General features: G+C 40.0%; 1 protein-coding gene across 15 annotated transcripts in view; it reads right to left on the reverse strand.

Moving 5' to 3' along the window:
- KALRN (kalirin RhoGEF kinase) overlaps positions 1–26957 on the reverse strand; it is a 497542-nt gene that overhangs the window by 181586 nt on the left and 288999 nt on the right. For all 15 annotated transcript variants that reach the window (XM_035331506.1, XM_035331495.1, XM_035331496.1 and 12 more), the window contains 3 exons: positions 25178–25369; positions 11058–11227; positions 4836–5010 (listed from right to left, as the gene is read on the reverse strand). In XM_035331506.1, the coding sequence (XP_035187397.1) occupies positions 4836–5010; positions 11058–11227; positions 25178–25369 (537 nt within the window). The remainder of the gene's footprint in view (positions 1–4835; positions 5011–11057; positions 11228–25177; positions 25370–26957) is intronic.

The raw sequence follows: 26957 nt of genomic DNA on the forward strand, positions 1-26957 counted from the left end.
AGACGCAGAAAGATGTGGTCTATGCTCTGGGTGGTATTCATTGTGGTAGGGGTTGCAACTCAGTGCATTTTACCATTCATTTCTTATCCGATTACCCAGCATTTTACTAAATATTAACATCCATCCAAATAATGGTTAATAAGCCTTTAAGTGACTATTTTTGAAGCACAAGTCAAAGAATACTTGACAGATTTTAGTGAAGCTATATCTCTGGGATACTACTGTGTTTCATATATATAATGTGCTCAGTGTGGTGCCAGCACTGCTGTTGATGCCTGCCAGCTATTGTCCCCGGGGTCTTATACCCTACTCCTCATAGTGGATCAACTACCCCATTCACATTACATGAAATCTCCTGAGTTACTTGGTTGGCTGCCTGAACTCAGTCATAGCATGCATCACACAGAAAGCCCAACCATATAATCCTAATGATCCAGTCTTGTCTTGAAATGTGCAATGACTTGGTAAAGAAATAAAACATATCAGGCATCAAAGTTAGACACGTTTCCTAAATAAAGAATGGGTTGTCACTTTATGGTTTTAAAAACTAAGGCAGAGAAACCTCCCACTGGGATAGCTAGGCTCTCTCATATTTCTGTTATGCTGGTTTCCAGGTGTCGTCATCGTTTGGATTTCATACTTTACCCCACGAACCTACAGTGTACATATCAGTCAATATAATGAGATTAAGACAAAAAAATAAAAGGCAGCACATGCTGTGTGCCTCTGGGTTCACATCCAAATTCACATCTGCCAAACCTGCCTTGACTCAAATACAACACAAAAGCTGCCTAGGCAACTCACAAGTCCTTAGAAGTCCTAAACGAAGACAGCTGCTCTGCCCTACCAACAAAAAAGGCAGGTGGCTTCTCTTTACATAAAATACTCTTCCTGAAGACAAAATGAGACAATAGTTGGCAGATTTCACTGAAGCACAGAGAAGGTTAATGATGCCTAAGTAGATGGAAGTGAGTGTTGCTCATGAAGTACCATTAATTCTGAAGTTTGTCTGGACTCCAAACCTGTCAGGAAGAAAAGATCATAGAAAAGTTCAAAAACTATGAATGAAGTGGATGGGTACAGTGCAAGTCCAGAAAGGAGTGCCAGAGGAAAGGGTTACGTGGTCCATGGCATGGACTTCAATATCTGGGAAGAACAGTAAAACAGGAAAGTTTCCAAAGAACAAATATCAGCCAGACGCTTTCTAAATAAATATATGTATATATATAGGTCAAACAGTCCACGGTCATTTGTGAGCTTGAAAAAATCCCTAATACTTTCAGTATGCATTATCAATTAGAAAGGAGAGAGAGAGGTTAGTAGGGAAAGGCAATCAAAGAAAACATGTTTGGTACCAAAACTGGATGGAAAGAGACTACACAGGATGCAGCTATTCTGAGATTGAGTTCTAATGTGAAACCCTTCCTAAAGCTTTTGGGAGGAGATGGGCTCCCACAGTTGCATCTCTGTCTTTCATTAAAGAGAGACAAGTTTTTGCGCTGAGTGGAGTTCCCAGGGAAGGATCCTCATCACGAGGGCTTCCTAGGAACTCAAGAACCTGACACTAAGGCTGAGAACACAGACCCAGAGGAAAAGTGGGAAACACAATGCTTAACAAGACAGAAGCAGCAAAGAGAACAAAAGCATTCAGATCTGGGAGATGGAGAACAAACAAATAAACAAATAAACAAACAAAAAGATGGCTGGAACAGAAACACCAGGCCATTGTTTTGCTATCAGACCAAGATCTGCTGGCTAATTTTCGGAAATCCAGTGAAACTTCCATTTGGAAACCCATGTCAATTAAATGCTTTTGTTGTGAAAGCACAGGGACCTCACAACCCATGTACCAAATCGCTCTGCCCAGAGCAGCTTCAGGGTTCCCAAGGAAACTGCTACCTGTCCAACCTGGTCCCCTTGGAGCAAACCTGCCCTAGCAGCATTGCCGTTGCACGCTGCCAGCCAGCTCTTCTTGCTCGCTTCCTTCTCCAGGGAGGCAATGTGCACAATGTTCTTAGACAAGGAGGCTGGCCGATCCTGTGTCAAACTCTAACTTCCTCAGCTGCTCTTCTTAAAACAGGATGCTGATGACTGAGACTTCCAGCATGCTGAGAAGAGCTTTCGCTACAACAGAACTGTCTCTTGGGCCCACTTTAGTGGATGATTTGCAGGAAAGAGAGAGATTTAACATGGATGCAGCAGGTAGAGGGGTTTTGTTAGGGATACGTTCAACATGGCGCCGCTCTTTGGACAGATGGAAGGGGGCTTATCTAGACGAGAGAAGGAAAAATTCATTTGAGAGTCATACTGTTACACATTGTTTCCCCGTTCTTAATCTATGCTGGATCTGGGCTATTACGGAAAATTAAAACCTAAATACATTACCAGCCATAGCTCAAGCTACTCATCTTTAGTAAAAAAAAAAAAAAAAAAAAAAAAAAAAAGATTTAATTTCTCAATTAAAATTTCATCATCTTTTTCCCTTACAAGCTTAGAAAAGCTAACCATCAGAAATACTACATGCTTTTTAATTATGGGGATGAAAACATCTTTTTGCTTCTTAAAAATGGCATGAGATAATTGTGTTAATGTTGATAAGTTTCCTACTGACTTGGAATCTTTATTATATGGCTGAGGCAACTGACTGCAATCTAGTTTCTAAAGATCATTATTGTATCACTTTGAGCTAATTCAGCTGTTGTTTGAAATGCACAGCATAAATTTGCCATTTAATATATTATTTCAAATTACTCTTCTTTTTATTAATCAGACTGTTTTTCTTGTTTGAGCGCTAAATGTACTTATAAAATTTAAGATACTGACATGGATATGATACCTTTTACTCTGTGTTCAGTTATAAATTAAATGTAGTAATTATTTTAAAATAAAAATATTTTCCCCCGAAAGAGAGAGCTTTCTAAATAAAAATCATCTGCCCATAAACTCCCTATGAAATGCATTCTCATATTTCCTTGTAATGTTAATCCTGCAGAGGGAATTCAGATGTTCTGATGATAAAAAAAGTAGCAAATCTACACTGACAACTAAGCAATGATTTTCTTTAAAAGACCTTTCTAGCTAATCTGATTTGAGAAGACTGAAGCACACTGCAAATTTTAAATATCTTAACGTATCACAGACAGTCTAAATGTATCTCTGAATACACAGAAGTAGGATTCATGCTGAAACAAAACAGAGGGATCCACACAGCATTGCCATCTCTGGCATACACACAGGCTGAGATCTTAATGAATGACTCATATAGGTTCAAAATATACTGCCAACAGATATAGTTGGGTGTCCAGAAGCACATACTATTATTCATGTTTTGCTTCATTTTTGAAAACACAGGTGCCATTTATAGGTAGGTACACATATATGTATTCACCTATAGTTCCTATCCTTAGAGTCCAAGTCTTAATTATTCACCATTCACCACACCATTGTATCAAAATATCTTCCATTTAAGCGCAGCAGATACTACAGTTATTGCAGGCTCCTGAGCTGGGAATGTAGCAGTCTTAGGGCAGCACTGCTCACACAGCAGTGCCACCCAATCTGAAGTGTACACATTTATACATATACACGCATACTCACAGGGAATACTGCCTCCCAGTATCAGGAAGACTGTATGTAACTGGTGAGTAAAACAATGTTAATTAATCTAATGTACATTAATAACAAGCACTGTAGAGCAGCTTTCAGTACAATACCTAACTTAACCAGTCACAACAAGAAAGCTCAGATACTCCTCACTGATTTCCATCTCTCGCATCCAATTAAATAAAAAACATATACAAACCCCCTGTTCCTAACATTTCATTCCACTGTAATTCATCATGCCATGTTTTAAAATACACAGAAACTGTAACGGAGCATACTAAAGCTCCCACTAATTATCAGTACCTTGATATTGCTGATAGATTTACAAATGATATCTTCAGGAATATCTCATCATAAAACACTTGAAGTGCTGCATGACCTGAACAAGGACCAGTGGGATATAGGAGGAGGAACACATCCCAGGAAGGACATGTGTGCCAACACTTGGCTTTCATGGATTTTGTGTGCAAGTTAATTTACATGTTGCTCTTTTGCACCACATCCTATCAGAATTACAGCAAGCAGTTAATGAGATTGGCTAGTCTCTTTAAAGTTACTTTGTCCAAGAATACCTCAATTATTAATGCTTTGATGAGTTTTCCTTCCAATGCTTTTGATTTCAGAATAGGGTTAAAAAAAAAAAGCATACTGAAAGACCTTTATACACAGGCACATAAAATTACTTAAAAGCTTCTTCTATTCCCTCCCTCCTCCAATAATATATATATATATATATATATATCCACTGTGATGCTCAAAGCCTAGCTTTTAATTATCCTCTCCCTTCATAGATAATGTTTTGTGTTTTTTTTTTTTTTTTTTTTTTTTTCTTCTCAGAGGTTTAAACATGATCATGTATCTATTTGCATGCATCTATGTTTGTATTGGAAGAGGCAAACCTCACTATCAAGTGATAGAGAACTTGCAAACCCTGACTAGTGTCAATACAGTCCTATAACAGGTACACCTTACACGGCTTCTCCCCAGAGCAGACAGATTCTCAGCATACAGCCACCTGAGCAAACATGAAGCTATTTCACTGTATTTAAGCAGTACATCCTAAAGCATATTTTTACCTTCAAGATGCCAAATTTAAAATCTGGTTTTGTCACTCTTTCCCGCTGGACAGCTGAGCGCAGTTGAGCAGCTGGGGGTGTTTCCTTACACAGTACTTTTACACACACCCCTTTCCCCCTTCTCTACCTTCCTCAGGTCATGCAGCCAGCTCTTACCTCAATGGTGTACTGTTCAAAAATCCGGAGCTGAAGAAAAATATCTAGCTTAATCTTCCTCTCATGGAAGAGCTCTTCCATCTGTACCTGGGCCTCGTCGAGCTGCTGAAGTACAGATTCGATGTGGCTGATGGAGCTATTGTGTGGAGTCTTATTGTTGGAAACGGCTGAGTCCCTGTGGCAAGGCAGAGAGCACAGTTAAAGCTGAGCTTCAAGGCAGGCAAAAGAGCAAGAACTACACGTTTGCGATTCTGCGTGCTGCTGAGAAGCAAGCCCAAGCACAAAGGGCTGAGGGAAGGTGTGTGCAGCACTCATCGCTGCTGCTCGCTGAAATCCTGAGGCTCCGGAGCTTGGCACCAAGTTTGAACAAGGGGATCATCCTTTCTTGTGCTGTGACACTGTGACCTTACAAGCTTGTGAGGGGTTAAAGGGGCAGAGAGGGTAGAGAATGGCACATCAATCTCAATAGCTCTCTTAAGGAGTCTGGCTGGCAACCCTGGCCAGTCCTGAAGAGTGACCTGCTCCAGCCTCTGCTCACACTGCCCAGGGGCACCAAGATCAGAGCTGCTATTTAGCCACCTTATTGTTTAGCCACCTGGGCCTTTACAAGTTAATTTTGTGCCTTTTCTCTAGCATAAATCAATTGAATCAGAATTGCCAGCATTTTTGACTAGGGATAGGGATGCTTTGATTTCCTCCAGATTACTTAGTAATGCAACAGTCTCAGAATATAGTACAAAACCTCCACTGAAGGAAAACACCTTTCAAACACTGTAAGATGGTGTCATACACTTGTCCTTTCACCAAAGTAAGTAAAATGAGATGTTCCTATGAGAAGTCAGGCAGTGCTCCATCTATGCTCCCCATATACAGGGAAAAGAAGGGAGCAAACCCTTTAATTGCTCTGGGTACCAAGGGGAAGTTTGCTGTACCTGAAATAAGTCTCAGCATGGACATAGGACAGTGCTGACAGTTTCTTTTCTATTTGTACTCTCTCATGTATTAATGAGCTCACCTACAGTCTGTTATGTCTTCAGTAAATTTAAGTGGATGTTTTATAGATAAAGGGCCTTTGCAGACACAGTGAGCTGAAACTTACTCTTGAATGTACCACAGAAGGTCCCCTGACATTAACAAGAACCAGAAAGTAAAGTCTGAAGCCATAATTAAATGCTTGGCTTTGGTACTTCAGCAATAACAAGATTTAGATGCAGTGATTTTCTCTGTCCAACCTGCTTAAAGTCCTATGTTAGCAGCTGCATTGTTTGGGATATTAAAGCCAAGCCAACTGAAAGCCCCATCAGATACCCTGCGCAGTGTAACTGGGTGGCGTGGGTAAGCCAGCAGGTTGTACCATCAGGATTTCCTATCACCTTCTAGTTCTACTTTGGCAAAGGTGGACGCGGTGGCGGGACAATCACAAATCCAGTGGCATATACTGGACTATCGGTTTATCAAACTCCCACGTGTGCAGGGAACTGCCTGATAAAATCAGAGCAGAAGGACAATGTCAGGTAATGCTGCCAGGTCACCACATTGTCCCACAGGGACCAAACGCAGCTGGGAGCCCTTCTTCTGGCCAGCTAACCTGGGTGCTAAGTAAATGTGTCCATGGAGGCTTCCCACTGAGGACCAGTGCTAGTGTTCCCAATTTTTAGGTTTCTATTTCCTTCTTCTGGGTTGAATTTTCCTTCCATAAACATCTAGCTAAGTATAGGTAGTTTTCTGTGGAATTTGTCTGAAATGTCTGAAATTTGCACATTATCATCACGTAGGGTCAGACCAAAACAACACACGGTCAACTTAAATGTTAATTGAACACTGTCAGCAAGTGTAATTGAGACAAAAAGTACAACCTTTTACAGACGTCTTAAACTGAAACTAGGCACTGACGCAGTCATTTTAGGCAAGTTTAAAACACACCTTTGAGGTTCTAAGGCAACAAAAACCATGTTACTCTGATTTCATTGTATGTCTTGAAGGGAAAAAAACACATTTTCCTGAACACATGAAGACTAAGAATACAGTTAAAAATACAGAATACTATTAACTGCTTAGCAATTTGCTCTTTAAATGTGTTTCTCTGCTTTTCCCTCATATACTTGCTGTTTGATACAATGAAGAGGTGATTGTTCAGCGATCATCTGAATCCAGAAGAATGCTGGAATCAGATGATCCACCATTTTTCTGAAGCATATGCTACCAACTTCCTTTGCCAATAAGAGAATATTACACCAATATTACTCTCTTCAGCTGGCAGTTTCTGCCCCATTCTGTCAGTCTTGCATTTTCACCTTCTTGGTGACTACAGGGTCTCTCTTTGCCTCCACATTAGCTGTACAGAGAAAGGATGAACAAAGATATAACAAGGTGAGATTTGGAAACTACAGCTTAATGTGAGGCCACATTCAATCAAGTTCTGCTTCCTTCAGTCAGCACCTGTCTTCTATAAAAGGACAAGAAATAAGTCTTCATTCAGATGCAGGATTATTACTATTCATATATTATCTAAATGACTCAATGAATAATTCAAAAGTGGTAGATCTCACATGGGATCTAAAGGCACACTTGGTTTTAGAAATTCCTTTTCATTAAATACTTCACTCTTCAAATCAAGCCACACTTGCATTTCAGTGGCTGATGCAATCTAAACATTTAGCTGTAGTAATGTTATTTTTTCATAGTCTCCTCAGATAGGGCCTTCAGATCCCTATGTAGTCTGTTTTCAGGAAGATCTCCATCTGGAAAAAGAAATTTCTGAGACTGGATGTTTCTGCTACTAGATTTCTTGTTTGTCTGATGATGAGAAATTCTGGGTAAGAATTCATAAAAGAATCCTAGTGTTCTTTGAAAGGACATGAATTAAAAAACACAGGGAAATTACTGAAAAAATAGACTTTGGGGAACATACAATAAGGCTTCGTTCATTGCTGTTGAGCTTGCTCAGAATGAACGTTGTGCTCCTGAAATCACTTTAAGCACCTGGACCAAATGCTTAATTTGGTAATGCATCTTACCTGATCTTCGCTGATTTGGTAAGCATCTTACCAAATGCTTAGTAAACTTACTGATTATCAAAAGCTCATATGTTGAATTACTGGAAAAAAAGCAAGACTCATGACTCTAACTGCATTATTTTTGGCCCTAACATTCCTACCCTTTCACATCTCACTGGAGCAAGTCGTTGTTTTGACTTCCACAGATGTGCAGAAATATTGTCCCCAGCAGTGCTCCTGGAAACACAGTTCAAAAGATCTCCTTCGTGTTGACTGCAGAGAACAATGCTCACTTCAGGACAATACTAATAACAAAGACTGAAATAAGTGGTTTCAGTGCTAGCCATGGTATGTACGATGTTTCAAGCCAGGCCTGTTATGTTCCTTATGGGCATGGTCTCCTGATTCAAAGAGTCACTGAAGGCCCTGTAGACCTTCTGTGAAGAGTATTCCCAGACATGGCATTTCACTGGTTTGGATAGCTGAGGTTTTCCTGTGCTAGCTGAAGGAGACACAGGATTGCTATTAGACAAATGATCTTCTCTAAACCAATATCTGTGCTCTCAGAGATAAGGAAAAGAAATGGAAACTTTTTCAAGGCCCCATTAGTTTTATTCATTTTAACATATGCTATGACATGCTTGGTAAGAGCAGTGCATTTCTTTCTCTTCAGTGTTGTAGCATTTGCAGTCTTCAGCTATTCTTCACAGCAGGTACTAGGTGACCCGCACTGTGAAATGCAATACTGTGTTAAGGAAAGATTGCAGCAATTCCAATTTTTCCTCCATTCCTTTATCTCTGTATTCTTCACTTTTGGCAGCAGCCACAGAAGATGTTCAAGTGGGCACACACATACAGGTGGTTTCATGGTTTTCTTATGCAGTTCTTCTTTGCTTTTTGAAAGAGTCCAGGACCACATTACAGGCTTTGCAGTTAGCTATAGTGCTCAAAACTGATACTGGAATCAGAGGTCATTGTGACAGTTCAGCTCTGCAAATCATTGTGTGTGCTCAGGGTTGCTTTATTTCAGACAACAGCTGTGTGCCTCTCTCTGTGTTTGGCCTTAACTTCACCAGAAGTAGGGGATTACTTTGCACAAAGATGCTCACCCTGTACCACCTTGCTCACTGCCCAGAACACAAGCCAGACCCCAAAAAACATGATTTCTTGGTTAAATACAACTGTCTCAAAACTTGTGTTGGCATTTCAGAAATGTTTAGGTGTGACACCAGTTCTAAAAAAAAGTCTCAAACCTCAGGCCACCATTAATTTTCAAAGACTGAAACTAAGAATTGACAAAGTTTACATTAAAAAAAGCTCAACTCCCACATTTCCACCTCTTTGCCTGCATGACCTTGTAGCCACTACAGGAAGCTTGTTCCAATAACTGCTATTTGTACTGATGCTCTGCTGACTTCTCTGCTCCAAATATTGCCCTGGCCTCTATACAACTCCACATTCTGCCTTCCTGCTGACTCAGGTGCAGGCAAAAAGCTTTAGGCCAATCCCACAGCCAGCACCAGGACTACTTCTATACAGACACATTCTGCTACCCTGTAACACAGCACGTAGTTCACCTGATGGTCTTATACAGGGCCCCTTCCAGGGTCTTCTTGCTCCATGAGTGTTCATGATGTTATACCAATAGGTGGGATAGCAAGAGAAAAATGTTTTAGTACAAAATTTCACCACCTTTCTCAAGGCCTCATAGATATCTCTTAAACTTAGCAAAATGTTTCTTTGCACAAAGGGAAACTGCCACGCAGACCTTTGGCTGACCTGGTATGGGCAGCCATACGTATGTTCTTATCTATAGCCCCCTCCATCTGGCAGCACACTAACCAAGAAAAGCATGTTTCCTTCCTACTTATCAGCAAAGATGCATGGTTGGATGGAGTCTTGCTCTTTTTTCTCCTGATCCCTTCTTTCCAACTCTGGTCTCAGCAAACAATACCACCTGGGTTCCATGTTCTCCATGACTCAGGTAAGCCGCATTCACCAAGAAGAGGCATTTATACAGTCTGTCTCTCCTTGTGGCTGCCACGACTGAATGACAATCAAAACCTATAAAAGACTTTTTTTTTTTTTTTTTTTTTTTTTTTTTTTCCCACAAGCCAGTGGAGAAGACTCCACATCCAGGGTGGTAAGAGAAAGTAGAGTACACACCTCAGGGTGTGCCTGCAATAGAAGACCTAGCAATTCCTGCAGGGTTCTACCAGGGTGCTTCATTACTACCTTGCAATAGACACTTTTGGCTCTTCCTATGCAAGAACCGAAGGCATCAGACTCAGAAAGCTCAGGCTGGGGAGGACAACATAAGACCTGTAACACTTGGATATTACATATGGAGAATGAATATTCACACAAAATACAGGTAGACGAGGGGAATCTGTAACAATATACAAAAAAAAAAAAAAAAAGTCTCAAGAACAAGGGACTTGGTGTTCTTGGTTTTGAGCTCAGTAACATCACTACAAGGCAGGAAGAATCCACTGCTGTCAATGAGATTAAAGGCATAGAAAATTGCTGTAAGTAAAAACAAGTGAGAGAGCTCTCAGAACTAAAATTCTGGGGTAAGCTTACTGTGTGCTCTGCAGATACTAGTTCTATTACACTTACAGACTGAGAAAGCAATAAAAAAAATAATCCAAACACCCAACTTCTCTGAGCCAGTCACTTTGTGTATTTCAAATCAGATAAAATGAGTTTTAATTCATAATGCAAATAGAGCTGGCAGCACAAGACCCTTCTTGACAGTATGAATAAACCCCACATGGACAAAGATAAATAGAAGGGTGCTGCATGCAAAATAAAAGAGCAAAGATGGTTAGACATGTATGTTTTACTATGAGGAATACTTCTCTTACACCAGGAGTAACCACATAAATCACAAGGCCTCAGCTCACAACAATTTAACAATCTTCTATAAATACCAACTAAAAATATTCACCTGAAACACATTTGTTTCAGTTCACTTCACTGTGCCTATAAATAATCTACTTGTCAAACAGCAACCCATGCTGATCCACAGACTACTCGAATCAGTCCACATAAATCACTCCTTGCAATTTCAATATATTACTCAAAGAAACTGAAGAATAATAAATAAGCAAGGAATGAATGAACTCTCCCCAATAATCCTAAACTTACACTTCCCCATTTATGTACACCCAAACCACAGCAAAGACCAGATTTCTCAACACCTGTCCTCCAGGTGGATGCTTACCTGAGCTGTTGGATTAGATCTTCCCCTTCTTTAATAACATTGAGGGTAGCATCCAAGGTGGCTGTTTGCTGCTGCTGAAACTGCTTGATGAGCTCCTGAACCGCATCCACAGAGTCAGCACAGACATCCTCTAAGAGCTCCTTCTGCAGATCTTCCATCCATGTCCACAGCTGGGAAGGAGGGGAGGGAAATATAAATCAGAGAGGGATTGAGATTTAACCCTTTTGCTCTCTAATTCCAGATCAGAAAGCATTAACTAGGGCTGCATATTTCACATGAAAACTGACCTGAAGTTTTTAAAGACAAAAAGATGCATTGGCTATTCAATTCTGGTTGGTGCAATCCCATTTTAAGCAACAAAGGAAAGTAAATATAGTACCAGATTTTTTTTTTCCAAAACTAATATGTGTTTCAGTCTAATACATGACAACAACTAGCCTGATGATATTCTGCCTATTAATTCTTTACACAAGTAATAAATTACAATGTCCTATAGCTGTGATAACCTAGCCCTTTCAGGAGCCGTGTGCCTTCAGCTCCTATTAATTTCACATGCAGCTGAAGCCTGTTGCAGGACTGAGACCTAAAACATTTTTTATGTTTGTATAGTACTGACTGAAGTCTAGCTGTACTTGCTCAGCTATGCCTTCCCAGGCAGGAGGGTTTGTGTTCTACTTTCTCTCTCTCTCTCTTTTTTTTTTTTTTTTTTTTTTCTCCCCCAAATGTACCTCAGCCTCTGCTTTTTGACTTTTGGAAAGCCCAGAAATAGGAAACAGCAATCTCACCAATCTATCTCACACAGATCCATTCATTCTAAACAGTCTTGACTTCCAGTTTCAAAACAACAACAAAAATCATTTGAGTAAGTGCTCTGATGAGAATTTCCAGCCAGCTGTTCATAAGATATCTGGACAGTGGCAGCAAGCCCCAGCCTCTCATGGCTGTAAAGCCTCAGAGTGAACAGAGGTTTCCCCTTTAAGCTTTCTCTGAAAAGTGAGTGTAAAATTGCACCAACTGAGCAGGCAATCTGCCAGCAAATCCTAATGACTCCACCAGAGAGACTATTTTCTGTGCCATGCCTGCCCCATTAACCCACATTCTGCTGGTCTATCCCGCGAGGTAGCCCGACGCACCACGCTGCACCACTGCCCTGGGGAATGTCAAAGGAGGCCATGCTGCCAGCCCAGGGAGATGCAAAGCAATTTGTCTCACAGGGAGCTGGAGGTACACGTGAAGCAGATGACAGACGCTGTGTGGGGGCGACAAGAGAGCTGGTAAAAACGTCTCTGTTCAGAACGAGACGCACTGGATCCCCATCCTACGGGATTTCTTCTGCGATTGTGAATTCTGCCTGTCCTTGTACAGTGAGAGGAGGAGAGAGATGCTCTAAGTGCCAACTGATCGGGCTTTTCACAATTAGGGGCCAAACCTAAGGCTGCCACCCCAACCTAAAACAAAACAATCCAAACCAGAACCTGTCCCAGCAGTTCTGGTGATAGTAGAGAACAGAACGCCCAGCTCCCTGTGCCCTATCCCCACCTCTGCTTCTGACTCCTTTCTTGATAGGCTACAAGCCACTTACACATTTTAAGATATCTGCTTAATTTGAAGGCTTTTCATTAAGTTTTTCAGAGTTAGCTTTAAATATTTAGGGTGAACCCTTCTGTTTATTCATAAGTAGCATAATCATAAATCCTACTCTACTATTGGCCTAAAATGGAATGTGTCTGCTCAGTTTATTTATGTATTTTCACTTTCTCAGAGGAAAGACATGACATAAAAAGGCAAATATTAATATAAGAAAAATATAATTAAGTAGTCAGCCTCATAAAACAGAAGAAAGGATGAGAGCATATATAAAGAACAGAGCAGAGAGCTTTTCCATTTGTGGCCTGAGTTCCAGGTACTGAACTCTAAGAAGCCACCATAAAGGAAAATGTATTTGTGCCTTTATCTATGAGTCACATTCAGAATCATCCTGGCTTTGAGCTGATCCCTGCTCCTGCTGAAACAGCAGGGACAGCTGGACTATAACAGGCAAGGACCATTTTGGGGGAAATATTATTTTCTCTTCTTATCAGATCTTCAAGTCACAGAGCACTCTGTAAATATAGAAGAGAAAAATGGCCATGCATATAAATCATTCTTCTGTTTTGAATTTGGAAAGCCACTGTATTTTTAATTTCTTGCTGCTTTTTCTGATTTTTTTTTTTTCACTTAACGATAACAAAAAAAAAAAAAAAGCTCAGGGAATTTCCTTTACAAAAATGAAAGTGAAATAAAGAACTTGCTTTATTGGTAGCAATCTTCCATTTTCCTGAAATTATCACGTTAGAAAGGGCAGGAAAGTAAATTTGCAACCCCCCCACTGGGACTTCAGAGAAAACCCTGTTTTCAGAGTGTCTTCAGAACCAATCTGCCAGCAGCAGCCAAAAGGATTTGGACTTCTAAGATCCTACGTTACTTTTTGAGTATACTTCTACCTCAATCCAGTTTTGAAATACTTAATAAACTGCACTGTACTCACCTGGAACAGAAACACTGGTGAATTTCAGAGAGCACTCAGATATATGAACTCACATTAACTTCAGATGTTCCCATAAATGACCTCTGATTGTAAGGATTTGCATAATAAAAGCTAACAGAATCTAGGTCATCCTTGACTCAGAGGCCTCTAATCCTTTAGACTCCACCAATCCCTGGGAAATCCTAATACAAAGAATCAGTCAATATTAATAAGATTAGGAAGATCTTTCAGTAACAATTTACAATAGGAACCTGATTCAAAAACCTCCTATGTTATGTGCTACAACTGACAGCACCTGAAATAAATTACCACCAAGGCCCATCTGTGAATGCCACACAAATGAGAAGATGAACTCCATGTCACCACAGCACCAAAGTCAGATGAGCTATTAATCATGAGACAGAAATCATATCCTGGCTTGTTCGTGTTTGTCACAACTCAGAAAATCAGTCCCTATGAAGGCTTGATGTTTAATTCTAATGCAACTATTCAACTACTTTTAAAAATCCTCACTATTAAAACGCCAGATCATCAGACACTTCGTGCATTTCCTAATTCATGCTGTGACATTCTCTTAAACAGCTAGCTAGCTCCGACTGAATTCACACTTTCAAATTTTTGTTGAAATTTGGTATATTACACAGGCCAGCTTTTATGTCATATTTGCAGAATCCAACTCTTTTCTCTTTTATTCTTTGCATGAGCAGCATTTGTGAGCACCTGTCCCATTCCCATACGTGTTCCAAACTACTGCTAATCTATTACTGATCCCATAAAAGAGGTGTGTGTGGGTAGATGCAGACGTTTCAAATGCTAACACAGTATTTACACATCCAGCTGCAGTGACTTTTACTGTTTACCAGTGATGTACACGTCTACAATACATTATCTCTACATTGTATCGCTTAACACATTCTAATCCAAAGATACAAAATCCTGCAAAAATAATGAAGAAAAACAAATATATATATATATATTCAAATTGATCTGTGCTTTGGTACAGTTAATTGGATGTGGAGAAACTGATGCATTAGTGGTAAAACCTGAATTAATTCTATCAGAAAGAGCCAGCCACAAATCCTACTCAAGCAAACTAAGTCTACAAACTTGTAAGTGTTGACTGCACTAAAGTTTAAGGCAAATATCTAGCCCTAAACTGATCATGCTTCTCCATAGAGGCTCCGGAATTGAGACTTTATTTACCAAGGTAACCATGGCTTTAAACAAGAAAAACAGTTCTCTTCTTATTACTAGGCCAATGGAAAAGAAGAATGAAAGCCACCTCTTCTGGGGGAGCATCTGGCACCTCTCTAATGCACTGTAACAACTTCTTTGTCTTTCTTGGCTATAAAACACAGGCAGTTCCTCCCCATCCAGGAGACAATACAGCTCTCTATTCCCAGCTATTTTATCTGATGCAATACCCTTCATTTTACTCAAGTACCTAATGAGACCACTTACTGGAGGTTTGAAGGACATCTGTGCCTGTCACCTAGAAATTAATGCTTCTGACGTAGAGCAAGGGACCATTTAAAAAAAATTCTGAAACCTAGAGAGATGGCTGAGAAAGTCTTGCCTTTATGTTTGGAATAACTATTAAACACCCAGTGTTTGTATACTGTGATGTGCAAATGCCGCTGATGAGTTTTAACCCCTGCCTCCAAAACACTTTAAAAACATTGAGACCAGGGAAAAGCAAAGAAGCAGTCAGTTCAATCCATGAGAACAACTACTGTACATTTTTTCATTCAAAACAAGGTTGTTAATGGAAACAAGCAACTTTCCAGGGTATATCATCTACTCCTTTACAGTGTCAGCAAAGTGCCATGTGTTACAGTGAATGCCACAAAAGGAATGTCACTCAATAAAGTGAATGTCCATCACAGAAACCAAGGCTAAAGCAGAACTGAGAAGAATTCAGTGAAATATGGGGGTCCTCTTTTCCCACCTGACTTGCACTGCACACAGAAATGTACAGAGAACCAAGAGCATGCTGAGAAAAATAAAACAGATTTGTTCCAAAGAGAGATGTCCATCAATGCTATTTCCCCCTCCTTCTAAGCCAGGTTTATACAAACCATTCTATGCAGTAAAATATCTAGCTATTTTACCATATGCAGGAAGAGGTCCCAGAAACCCTAGGAGGGGAGGTTTGGGAAACAGATTCTGTTTGATGTATTGGTTCAGGTTAATTTATGGCAGGATTTCAGCATAAACATATGCTCATGTACCTGTTGTGAATCTGTTTTCACTGTGTGGCCTTCAGATTTATTTTCATTTATTTTTTTTCTGCCTTGATTTCTCTCCACCAACATGGTGAAGGTAATAAAACTTCTCAGCATAATTAATTTCCAACAGCCAATGTTTGTTCACACTTAGAATGCATCCAGGGCTGTTTAAATTGAAGGAAGTGATGTTTATAAATTAAGAGCATACTTCAACAACAGTTTCTAAAGTCACAATGGCATATTCAAGGTCTGATGGAAACGTCAATAGAAACACATCAAACAATGTATGTAATGATGAGCTGTAACGTGACCGCATGCCACCAGTGAAGTGTCACATGATGACAACATACCTAATAAAATGTGACAAGATAGGATATGACCAGACGCTACACATGATGAAATGCCACAATATGCGACTTCCATGGTAAGATGCAGCTGGTGAGACACCCTGCTGCAAGATGTAATGTCAGATATTACCAAACTGGTTGGGAAGAAATGGTGAGTGGAAAAAAGGGAACATTCTGTGATAAAAAAAAATAAAAATCTGATCTCTTCCTAACCTCTTTTTTGCTTTTTCCCTTTTCCTTGCCAATTTCTTGACATTCATCCTTGGTTAGGTTGCATCTGGGCTTCTGTATGCTAACACGTTTTAATTAGTAACCTTGCCTATGGCAAAAGGATTTGCAATGCCTAAACATCTGATGCTTTTTCTAAGTCCTGCATGGACCAGATTGATATAGCATAAAATAATCCCCTCTCAAAGGAAACATGATTTGGGTAGCCACACTTATATCAGGGAGTGTGAGATCCCCAGCCCAAGGTCATGTATATGTAATTCAGGGCCTATTTGCTCTAGGATAAGAGTTGGCATATTACTGAAGAATCAGTTGTACGCATTCCATGCTTCTGCTACCACCATGAATTGCAAAAACATGTTCACTTTCTAGTATAATTTTAATATGTTACTTGTAATTACAAATCTGGATGTAATTAGCTGCAGTAATTGTACTAAGCAAATCAAATTTTGCACATCATCATACTGATATATGATTGGAGAAGTTCTTCCTACATCAAAAGATTTACTCAGATTTACACCAGTGTAATACAGTACAATTTGGTGCAGGAGGAGCTTTCCATAGCTGCAAACTATGCTCTATAAATTCGGCAGTACACTTAAATAAATCCAAGTACCATTAAGTTTTCCACTAAATTGTTCCCTGACTCTAAACATTTCATTACTTCTCAAATGGGAGTTGCACTACCTCTTCCCTCTGTGCTTTTTCAAGCGATTTGCTGTACGACTTCGGTCTTACCCTGATCTGCTGCTTTGAGACCTTTGTGCAACTTTGAGCTCTACAAAGGAATCTAGGAAGCTCAGAAATAAATCACTTCTGACAATTCTGAATCATTCTGAGACTTGCTAAGGATTAAACGAACTTGCGACCTTACTCTAACCAACCAGAACCACTACACTGACATTAACCATTTTAAACTAGTTTTATAGGCTCTCTTGCACATGTGCACTTAAGAGGCAACAGAACATGTCTTTTGAGTGATGAGTGAATTACAGGAGTGCCCCTGTAAGGCTTTGATGAAGAGTACTCTATACACAAATTGTCACACTCACTGGCTGCCCACTCTGTTGCCTTTGTATACAACAGCAAAAGCTGCAAGCCCACACACTGGGAATGGGAAAAGCCCATCTTCCTCATTATAAGCCCTTCCTTCCTTATTATAAGACTAATAAAAGTGTATTTTAAGAGAACTGGCACCCCTTATTTAAAGATGCTTATAAAACACCCTTCTAGTTGCAGCATGAGCTGCTGTTACTTGCAGAGCACGGCATACAGGCTGGAGCCCCATCTCCATAACACACAAAACACATGCAAGGACTTTCTAAAGCTGGTAATATTTGATTCATAGGAAGCAATCAGTCAAAATACCGGTGACTGGCCTGAAAAAATGTCGTTGTCAATGTACAAATTGAACTGAAGTCTGTAGGAATCCTTTGGTAAGGACATGGGATAAAGATGGAAAGAACTTATCTTCCATGCATCTGCCTGAGCTCTGCTGCAGGCAGGTTGGACATTTTATTCTTATTAGCTTGATTCTGTCTCACAATTTTTTTTTTTTTTTTTTTTTTTTCCTAAGGAAGATCACAGATGGCAGAATTTTATTCACTAGAGGTCTGGCCACGCTTCAAACTCCTCTGCTTGAGATCTGGATGTGCTACCAGGATATCACAGCTCTCTCCACTCCCAGCTTCTTAATCCTTCACAAAAAAATCTTGCTTCTAGACAACAAATGGACAGGGAAGAGGGGCACACTGTACCACCCCAGCTGTCCTCGTTCCCCAGCTGCAGAGCTTTGCTAGCGTTACAGAAAAAATTTAAACCTGCAAAGAAACCACCAAGAAAGCGATGACTGGTGAATGCTTGCCTTTGGGTCAAAGCCACAGACTGTGCTCTGGAGTTGGGAGAGGGATTTGATCCTACATTTTTTTTTTTTTTTCTTCATGGTAATTGATTAGTGGTAACTCAGAGTCAACGTTCACATAGCTCACACACAAAAAAATGCTTGGTTTACTAGCAGAGCCCTCTCTACAGCCCAGTTATCAGAATCTTAACGGTAAGCTAGCAGGTAAAGGAACATATCTGTCTTGTTCAAGGCATCTGCCTTCCAGGCAAAGAACTGCATACACATACATAGATGTTACTGGCACATGCAGAGCTCTGTTCCCTTCATCCGCATCTCCTGCTGTCTGCCAGCAAATCCACCTCTGATGGGAATATCAGAACATTTAAAAACCTAGCACTTTTTTTTTTTTTTTTTTTTTTGCATCTGCTTCTTCCCCTCTCCTTATCTTGCAAGTTCTCTGTTTACAGTATTCCTCTGATCAAACTACACTGGTTCAGCTCCCAAAAAGAGCCACACTCATACTTGTAAGAGGCATAAATTTAAAGTTTGATGTTTCACAGCCATGCAGTGAGAGAAGGAGCAGGTATTTTCACAGTCCATTTTTGTTTGCTGCTTTAGAAATCTCAGCTGGGAATTTTAGCCCATTGAAGGAAAAACATTTTAAGTTTTTAACACAGACACATGGTCTTCATTCTCATCCTGAAAAATCTTGGGATATCAGATGCCCAGTCAGAGCACATTTTATGCAAAGGGAGCCAATTTGGGTCATTTTAGTGTTTTATGCTTTCACTGTTTTTAAATCTGGCCATAATATGAGACAAGCAACAAAAGCACTGACCAGGATGGCAGTTCAGGAAAGAAGTGCTTTTGTGGGAACCATGTCCCCAGAATGAGACCTTTTCAGAGCTTCTAGAAATGCCAGAAAGTGGAATTACTACACTGATTATCCCTTTCATCATAAATCTGTATAATCTGGTGGGTGGTTGCTCTGTAATGTCAATATTAACAGTTCAAGTCAACCAAACAATTATTAAGATCGGTAACATTAACTGTGAATCCTGGGTCAATTTACAAAGAACGACAGGATTATACGATATATCCCTGAACCACTGCCATGTTTGCTCCATGATTAACTTTGATTCATTCTGCCAGCTCTTCTGACTCGAGTCAATAGCAGCAACCCCTAGCCAGTGAGCTTTCTGCTCCCTGCTTCCCAGAAACTCTCCCTCAACACGAGAGCCAAGCCCTGCCAAAATTAGCAACCTACACAAAAATAATTTCCTAATCATGATATTCAACTGAAGCAGAGAGAATTTAATTTCACAGCCCTTGGTTATGAAGCAAAATTAAGTTAGCGGTGCCTGCAGTAAAACACTTCCTAACCAATGGGGTAAACTCACTTCCATTACCCACTTGAGTAGCCCCACTGATGTCTGTGGGGTGACCGAGGTGACCTGCTGAACACAAATAATGTAAGTCTTTCTAGGAAGCTGACTGACACTTAATGGTCTAGGACTTTGTTCTCAGTTTCACATGGCCTTATCAGACAAGCTGTTCCGAGTGAAACTTTCCATACCAGGTATCTGCCTAAGGCTGAACTTGATGAATTTTGAGGTAAAAGGTCTAGAATGATAGGAAGGGGTAAAAGGAGTTATTCTGCCTGTGTTAGAAAATGAGTCTTATTTCTGCTTGCATGAGATGCTCCAGACACTCCATGCTTTTAAGCAAGGGTTTGAAATTTTGCAGGGATACCCTTGATGTAAAGAACATATATTATGTCATCCCTGTGAAAATCTGCCCAAATTTGGTCACTCAGAAGACCTCTGTCAAATTCCAGTTTGCACATGTTCAGTAAGAACCTGCTAAGAGTTTGGCAGTTCATTTTTTTTCAACATTAAATACTTCCTGAGCTTGCTCATCATCCCTTCTGTGGGTCAGGTAGGCCTGGCAGCCTCCTCAAGGCACTGCAAGCACTGAGCACCTCCTCATTCTGCTCTGACCCACCGAGAGCCAGCAAAGCCTTGACCTGCCTCTCCTACTTTTCCTGGTTTTCACTGTTCTCTTGCAGGGCTTGGGGCAACACAAAGGTGGAAACCTGAAACCCACTGAAAAATGGGAAATTTAGAGGTGGTAAGTCATGCTTTTCATACCACAACGAGCTATGAAGCATTTGCAGAACTGTTTTGAAGTTCAGGTTAAGACATATACGCCTTAAATTGATCCAAATACAGAGAAGTTCCTCCTTGTTTCTTAAGTTAGTGACTTCATGATCAGCCAACACAAGTAATGCAACAAACCTTTACTTTAGCTACATACAGAATACACGTATACTTTCTCTTAAATGCCTACACAAATCCTAAAATCTAAAATCCTGTAGATGGAGACAAGACTTTATTTGCATGCAGGTATCACACACATGTAAGTGTAGCCTAACCTCAACACTTAGTTGACAAAAGTAATTTCTGGGCCTTTCTATATTGTTGTTTAAATCTGTGACTCTGAAGCTGAATCAGAAGCTGCTGGAAGCAGTATGTCCTGCTTCTCTAAGCAAGAGAAAACAAAACTGTGAGCGCTAAACAGAAAATCTGTATGGGAAGTGAGGAAGTCTACAATATATTAAGTCAGTATTTAATTAGGCAAAAAGATTTTAAAAGTTTGTAATGATACAGAAATGTTGATAATGTCCTTTCATGTCTACATTTTTATACTTGGAATGATAAAGTCCACTTCAGAACCATAAATATAAAACTGTGAAACGAATGTGAAATGTTAAGATTCAGACAAATGATTATTTGCACTGAGGATTTTCAGTCTGAAGGGTGAGATCTTATGGCATCTGCAAACTCTTCTCCAGGAGGCTCAAAAACTATTCTCATTTAAACAAAATGAAATGGCAGCCAAGAATCTTGTATTATTATTTGATCCTAGAAGCTGAGAGCTCACAAAAGAACATCAACTACCATGAGATTTGTGATAGAATTGCAAGATCTGGCAATTCTGCCACTAATTGATTTAGATCTGAAATAAGATCCTGAATTCAATCACACTTAATCCTGAGAGAAATGATTCAGGTACAAGTCTGTTGGACGCATTTCTGCCACTGACAATAATTTATAACTTTATCCTGCCATACAGATAATTGGATTTGATTCCCAAGGTAGCAGGTTTCTGCTCACACCATCACGAATGCCTTGGCCTAAAAGAGTAGAACAATATTGATTAAACACTGAGAGCATCATGAATACTCTATGACAGTGAGACACAACATCTCTTTTATAGGAATGGCAATAGGGCAACTACCTCACTCGTGAGTTATGATACTAACAGTCACTTAGGAGACTGCTCTAAATTTGTGCTTCTAAAATGTTTTTCCCATTTCAGAAAGTCATAATTTCAGCCTACTGCATGTATTCTTACAGTAAGACTGCTTAAAAAAAATCTGAATTATTGTTATGTTTAATTGTTAATCTTTCATATTCCCTCAGCTGTATAGGTCAATGTTTAGTATAAAGAATCCTCTCATGATTATTTGACATGAAGTGAGCAGTGATTCAAGTCTGCTGTGGTATTAAGAAAAAATTGCTCCTAGCTTTCATTGCTCACGGGATATCTAGATTTAAATTTAATTCAGTACAATGTATTGTCCTGAAGAAATTCTAGCAAGGAAGATTTTAAAAAGAAACATTTATTTGACAAGACGGCTTTTTAAAAATGGGAGCTGTTGCAAGTTTCTCAGATGCTGGAAATCTTAGTAGTCACACATGGAGATGAAGAGGTGAGCAGAGTACAGGTAAGCAGCGAGAAGTTCACTGTTGATGCACTCAGCCACGTCTGGGAATTACTGCATCAGAAATGCAATTCACCTGCTCTAGGAAGATTGTCAAAAGCAATGTGTTTGCTGCAGGAAGATATTTAGGATATTTCCATAAAAACCATGTCAGTAAGACTGATTCTTTCTACTTAACTCTCCCTTTCACCAGTTCTGTCTCAGTAGATTAATATATCAAGAAATAATGAGAATTTGGGAAAGTTAGATGAAAAATACATCTAGGCCATAGTTTCCTGTATTATTGCCAAGAAAACACTAAGCCAACTGTTTCTTCATTTCCAAGGACATAAGAGAAATACTCGTTAATAGTTTAAGAAATGGTTTCTTTAAGAATTACAAAGGCTGCAATGAATAATGACAGTTAGTATTGAGTAATTAATAATGTCTTCAAGAATAATACAAAACATGCCAGGTGTTAAACACCCTAACATGCCAGCCAAACGGCTTTCTCCTTGCCCCAAGACACTCCCAGGTGAAGTGTTTAAATGGGCATAGTACAGCACAGTACCAAGCACAGCGCTGCAGGTAGGTGGGCAAGGTTAATCAGGGAGGCACGTGTTGGCACTGTAGCTGGAATGCCTCCTGGTAAAACAGCAGCAATGGATCTCAGATGTTCCTGTATTTCACTGCTGTAGCAAAAGGATTTTTCCCTTGCCATCTGCTAGAATTTAAAGCTGACTCCACACTCTTTCTTTAGCTCAGCTAAAACTGCCATTGACTCAAACAGAATTTTGCTTGATAAACCCTACCTTTAAAATTGGAATCTAATGTTATCTTTGTTGGACTGAAATGCCAGCAAATATGGTGGATTTGTTTTTAAGGAGTTTCTGAAAACTAGCATGGATGGTGCAGATCTGGCCTGGACAAGTGGTTAGAGCAAGAACCTGCATCAGGTCCAGCCCAACCCTGTAGGCTGGGAGTTCTCACCATGGCTGGGTGCATCTCCTGGTCAGAGTCTGGAGAGAAATCAGCTGAGCTCAGATATGAAACAGAGAAAGGACATAATATTATCAGATGCAAGGTGGAAAAGGAAGGATGTTTGCATTTCTTCATTTCTGATGAATTCCACTATCTGTTTTTCACGTTGAAGAACAAATACATTGGTTAACATGCCATTTTAAAATATACATGCAGAAACGCATCACTGAAGGGGGCTGGTAGTGACACACAAAGAAATTCAGTGAACCTGCCGAAAGACCTGAGTGTTCTGCCTCCCCAGGAGTGGAGATAACACAGGGGTGAAGATGTGAAAACTTACTTTTCTTGCAGAGCTACTGTGCATCCTCCAGATACTGGGCGGATGGGGCTGGGGGGCGGGGGGATGGTGCTGCAGGAGACTGCAATAACTTTTGCAGCCTCTTTGCACCCAATCAAATAGCTATCATTTGCCCTGATGAATGTAGGTCTCTGAATCCATCCTGACTTTGCTATATTCCATTTTTATGCCACAGCTCCCTCATCTGTCCCTCTGGAGTGAAAGAGCTTAGGCAACCGGAAGAGTCTGTCCACTCTGGATCTCCCTAAAACTGACTGCAAGTACTTATGGGGCATCACAGTATCCATCTGTCCCATGAGTAAATGACAATAAGGCTGAGATTCAGGGTTAACTCTCAATACCTAGTAAACAGCACTGATGCTGTTACAAAAGATTCTTTTTTTAATAGTTTCAAAAAATATTGGCATTTAAGTACATCTGCATTTTTATACCCCCAAATCATGGCTCATTGAAACCAGGTGAGTGCAGCTGGCTAGCTCCCTTCTTGTTGAAGAAGGTTAGAGGTGAGCATTCTGCACTGCAACCCAAAACCATTCACACAGGGAAGCTTTAGTTCCCAAACCCAAATTCGGCCACTCAGTACCAGGAATCATCAGAAGAAATTTAGATGATAGAAAACATCATACCGATAGCTTCCTGGCATTACTAGTCACCACCTGCATAGGTGAAGCAAGGTTAATCACAGTAAGAAACTGTTATGAAATAATTTGAGTGAGGAAATAACCAATTAAGTTTCCCCTGTGGCAAACCAGAATAGCTGCAAGCATTTGAGATACACTGGAAACAATAGCACTATTCACAAACTTAAAGTAACTAAAGTAACTAGTTTTTTTTTTTTTGGTATATTTCTGAAGCAGGACATAAAAGGAAAACCCTCATGTATCAATAGCTATAACAGACATGCTGAATCTCCAACTATCTTCCACACACACATACATATGAATGTGTGCATACATACTCTATTTAAGGAGGCTCCCCAGCACATTAAAACCTGCTATGTACAACTTGTTTGTAACATGTAAATCAGCAAGCGCACAGTAAAGCTTCAGCTTCTAACAACATCTTTCAGATTAAGTATGCTGTTGCAAACAGATGCTACAGAGCATGAAAACAACCATTCTGACTAATTCAATCTCCCTCAGCAGAAAGCCTATCTTTAACAGTCACTCATCACTGAATGGCCTTTGGTCTGCAGAAAAATGTGAAGTATGCTTTAATTACATCCCCAGTGGCCTCCCATTTGATGGCCTGTCCACTGTATCTCTGTCGAGACAGCCTTATCTCTGGATGTTTTTCAATTATGCTAAACTGCATTTATTCAGGTCCTCACTGATTCACTCTATCAGTATGTGGCTGTTTGCTCTTTACCCATAATTTTGAAAAGTGAAGTCTGCCTCATTAAAAAATGTAAGATTTCCAGTAACACTTAATGGTTACATTAATTAACATTACATTCAAATAGAATTCCTCTGATGATACGTATCATCCTGCAAGCATGTTTATATCTAATGTGTTAATATCAACTGATGTTCTTACAAGACAATTCTTGCTTTACAACATATGTTCTAATTGTGAATTAAGCACCATTTGATGTTTGTTATGTTGTTCCTTCATTTTACTGTGCTATTTTGCTCACGTGTTTCATTCATGTTTTGTTTCCTCTTTACAACAGTTATTCTTATGTATCAAGCAAACTAGATTTCAGTCCAGCACAAGGATGATGCCTTTTCAATGTTATCTTGGTTTTCAGTTTGTACCCAGAGTCAGCCTCTTGCAGCACTGTGCAGTACACAGAAAAAAAAAAAAAAACAAAAAACAAAAAACACCTCATGCACATCTTACCTCTTTGGTGTGCGTATGGAAGGAGACTGACATGTCCAAAAGAAGTTTCCTCTGTTCCACCCTCCGGACAAAGTCCTGAATCCGTACTTCCAGATGCCGGGCTGCTTTATAGATCTCTTCAGGGTCACATTCCCCAGTCTGCGCCAGCTGCTCTGCAGCCTCTAAAAGCTTGTCTGCATTGGTGTACGTATTCTACCAGCAAACAAAGCAAGAAACAGAGTATGAGTAATACAACTGTGGCAAGTAAACCCCTGAAACAGGCTGTTTATACTTTCAAAGGCATGAAAGCAAGTGATTACTAGTGTTTTAAACAATAGTAATAATTCCTACAGGCGCTGCCATCTGTGGAAAGAGAATGTATAAAGCCACACAGACTAAGCCTTGAGTAGGCATGAAACAATTTCTTATTTGAAACACACCACCCCAGCCCAGTCCTGCCCGGCACAGCAACGGGACTGTGCACTTATTTATTTCCAAGTCCCCTGGAATTTCTCAGTGTAATGAAGCAAGGGGTCTCACCACCTCAGAAGGCAATAGTGCCACATGTGACACTGGACTACAAGCTCATTGAAAAGGCCTCCCAATGGCTATCGCATTACAGCATGAAACCAAGTCAACCAGAGATGCCTCAGCCTCAGGAAACTTTTCCCTTTCAATGGCTTTTGTGAGATAAACTGAAAGACTGTGTCTTGATGTTCCTTTTGTATTTTTTCCTCTTGTCTGCTGTTCTGCACTATATTTCTAAGTGGAGTAGGTCCACTGGCAGTTGCCAGTATGCAACGCTTAGATTGGTTTGGAGGGGTGTCATTTCCAGACTGCCCGAGTCAGGTACCTGCCCTCCATTACAAAAGAATTGGAACACTTCACTGCCCTGATTTACCCCACAGCCACAGCCTTTGCGATATGAGACCCATTACCCCAACGCAGAAGCTACATGAAGTACTCAAAACATGCTAGGCTGAAGGAAGAGAGGTGAATCCTACTCCACCAAACTTAACTCAGCTTTCAAAGTACCTGCTCATCCTTTCTCTCCCTTGTTCATGTTTTCAGAAAACACCACCGAACCAATACACCTGAGATTCTCATAAATAGCAGCAGAAAGGTAATGGGAGTGCAGGCCGTCTTCTCCATAGCCAGGAATTAAAGATAGTCAGCCCTTGCTGTCGCAGAAAAGCTTTCTTATCTCAAGTTGAGGGCTATAACTCTGTGGTGTTAAACACTTAATACAGAGAGACAAAGATATCAGCTTGACATAGGGAGTTTCCTGTACTGGGTGGGATCTTCAGAAATGCTCAGCCTTGGCCTATGACTGCTCCCACTGGGAATTTTAACTTCCCCGTCAACAGAAGCAGAATTGTAGCACTTTTCTTTTCAAAATCCTACTAAGAATCCTCCTCAATTTAAAAATGCATTAACTTGAAACATATACTTAAAAGACATTTCAAAACTGTGGACACGTACTTCAGAGCATTAAAAGAATGCTGTCAAACATACAAGCCATAAATCAAGTCCCGTTGTTCTTACTAGGATAATACCTTGCTACAATCAATAGCTGTTACTAAAGAAAATATGGAACACAAAGATGGAACACTGGCTTCCAAGTGTTTAATGGGGAAAAATATTTCCAGTTATAAAGAGCGGAAAGAAAACAGCTCATTCACTGTTCATTTTCCCAGTTTCTGAGGGCTGACTATAAATACACGGTATTTGCATTTCTCCTTTTGGACTGTGAAGAACACATTCTAGACAGTTTTGTTACCAACAGTAAATTTTTATTCCC

The sequence above is a fragment of the Oxyura jamaicensis genome, chromosome 7 (assembly GCF_011077185.1).
Source record: "Oxyura jamaicensis isolate SHBP4307 breed ruddy duck chromosome 7, BPBGC_Ojam_1.0, whole genome shotgun sequence".
Classification (NCBI taxonomy): Eukaryota; Metazoa; Chordata; class Aves; order Anseriformes; family Anatidae; genus Oxyura; species Oxyura jamaicensis.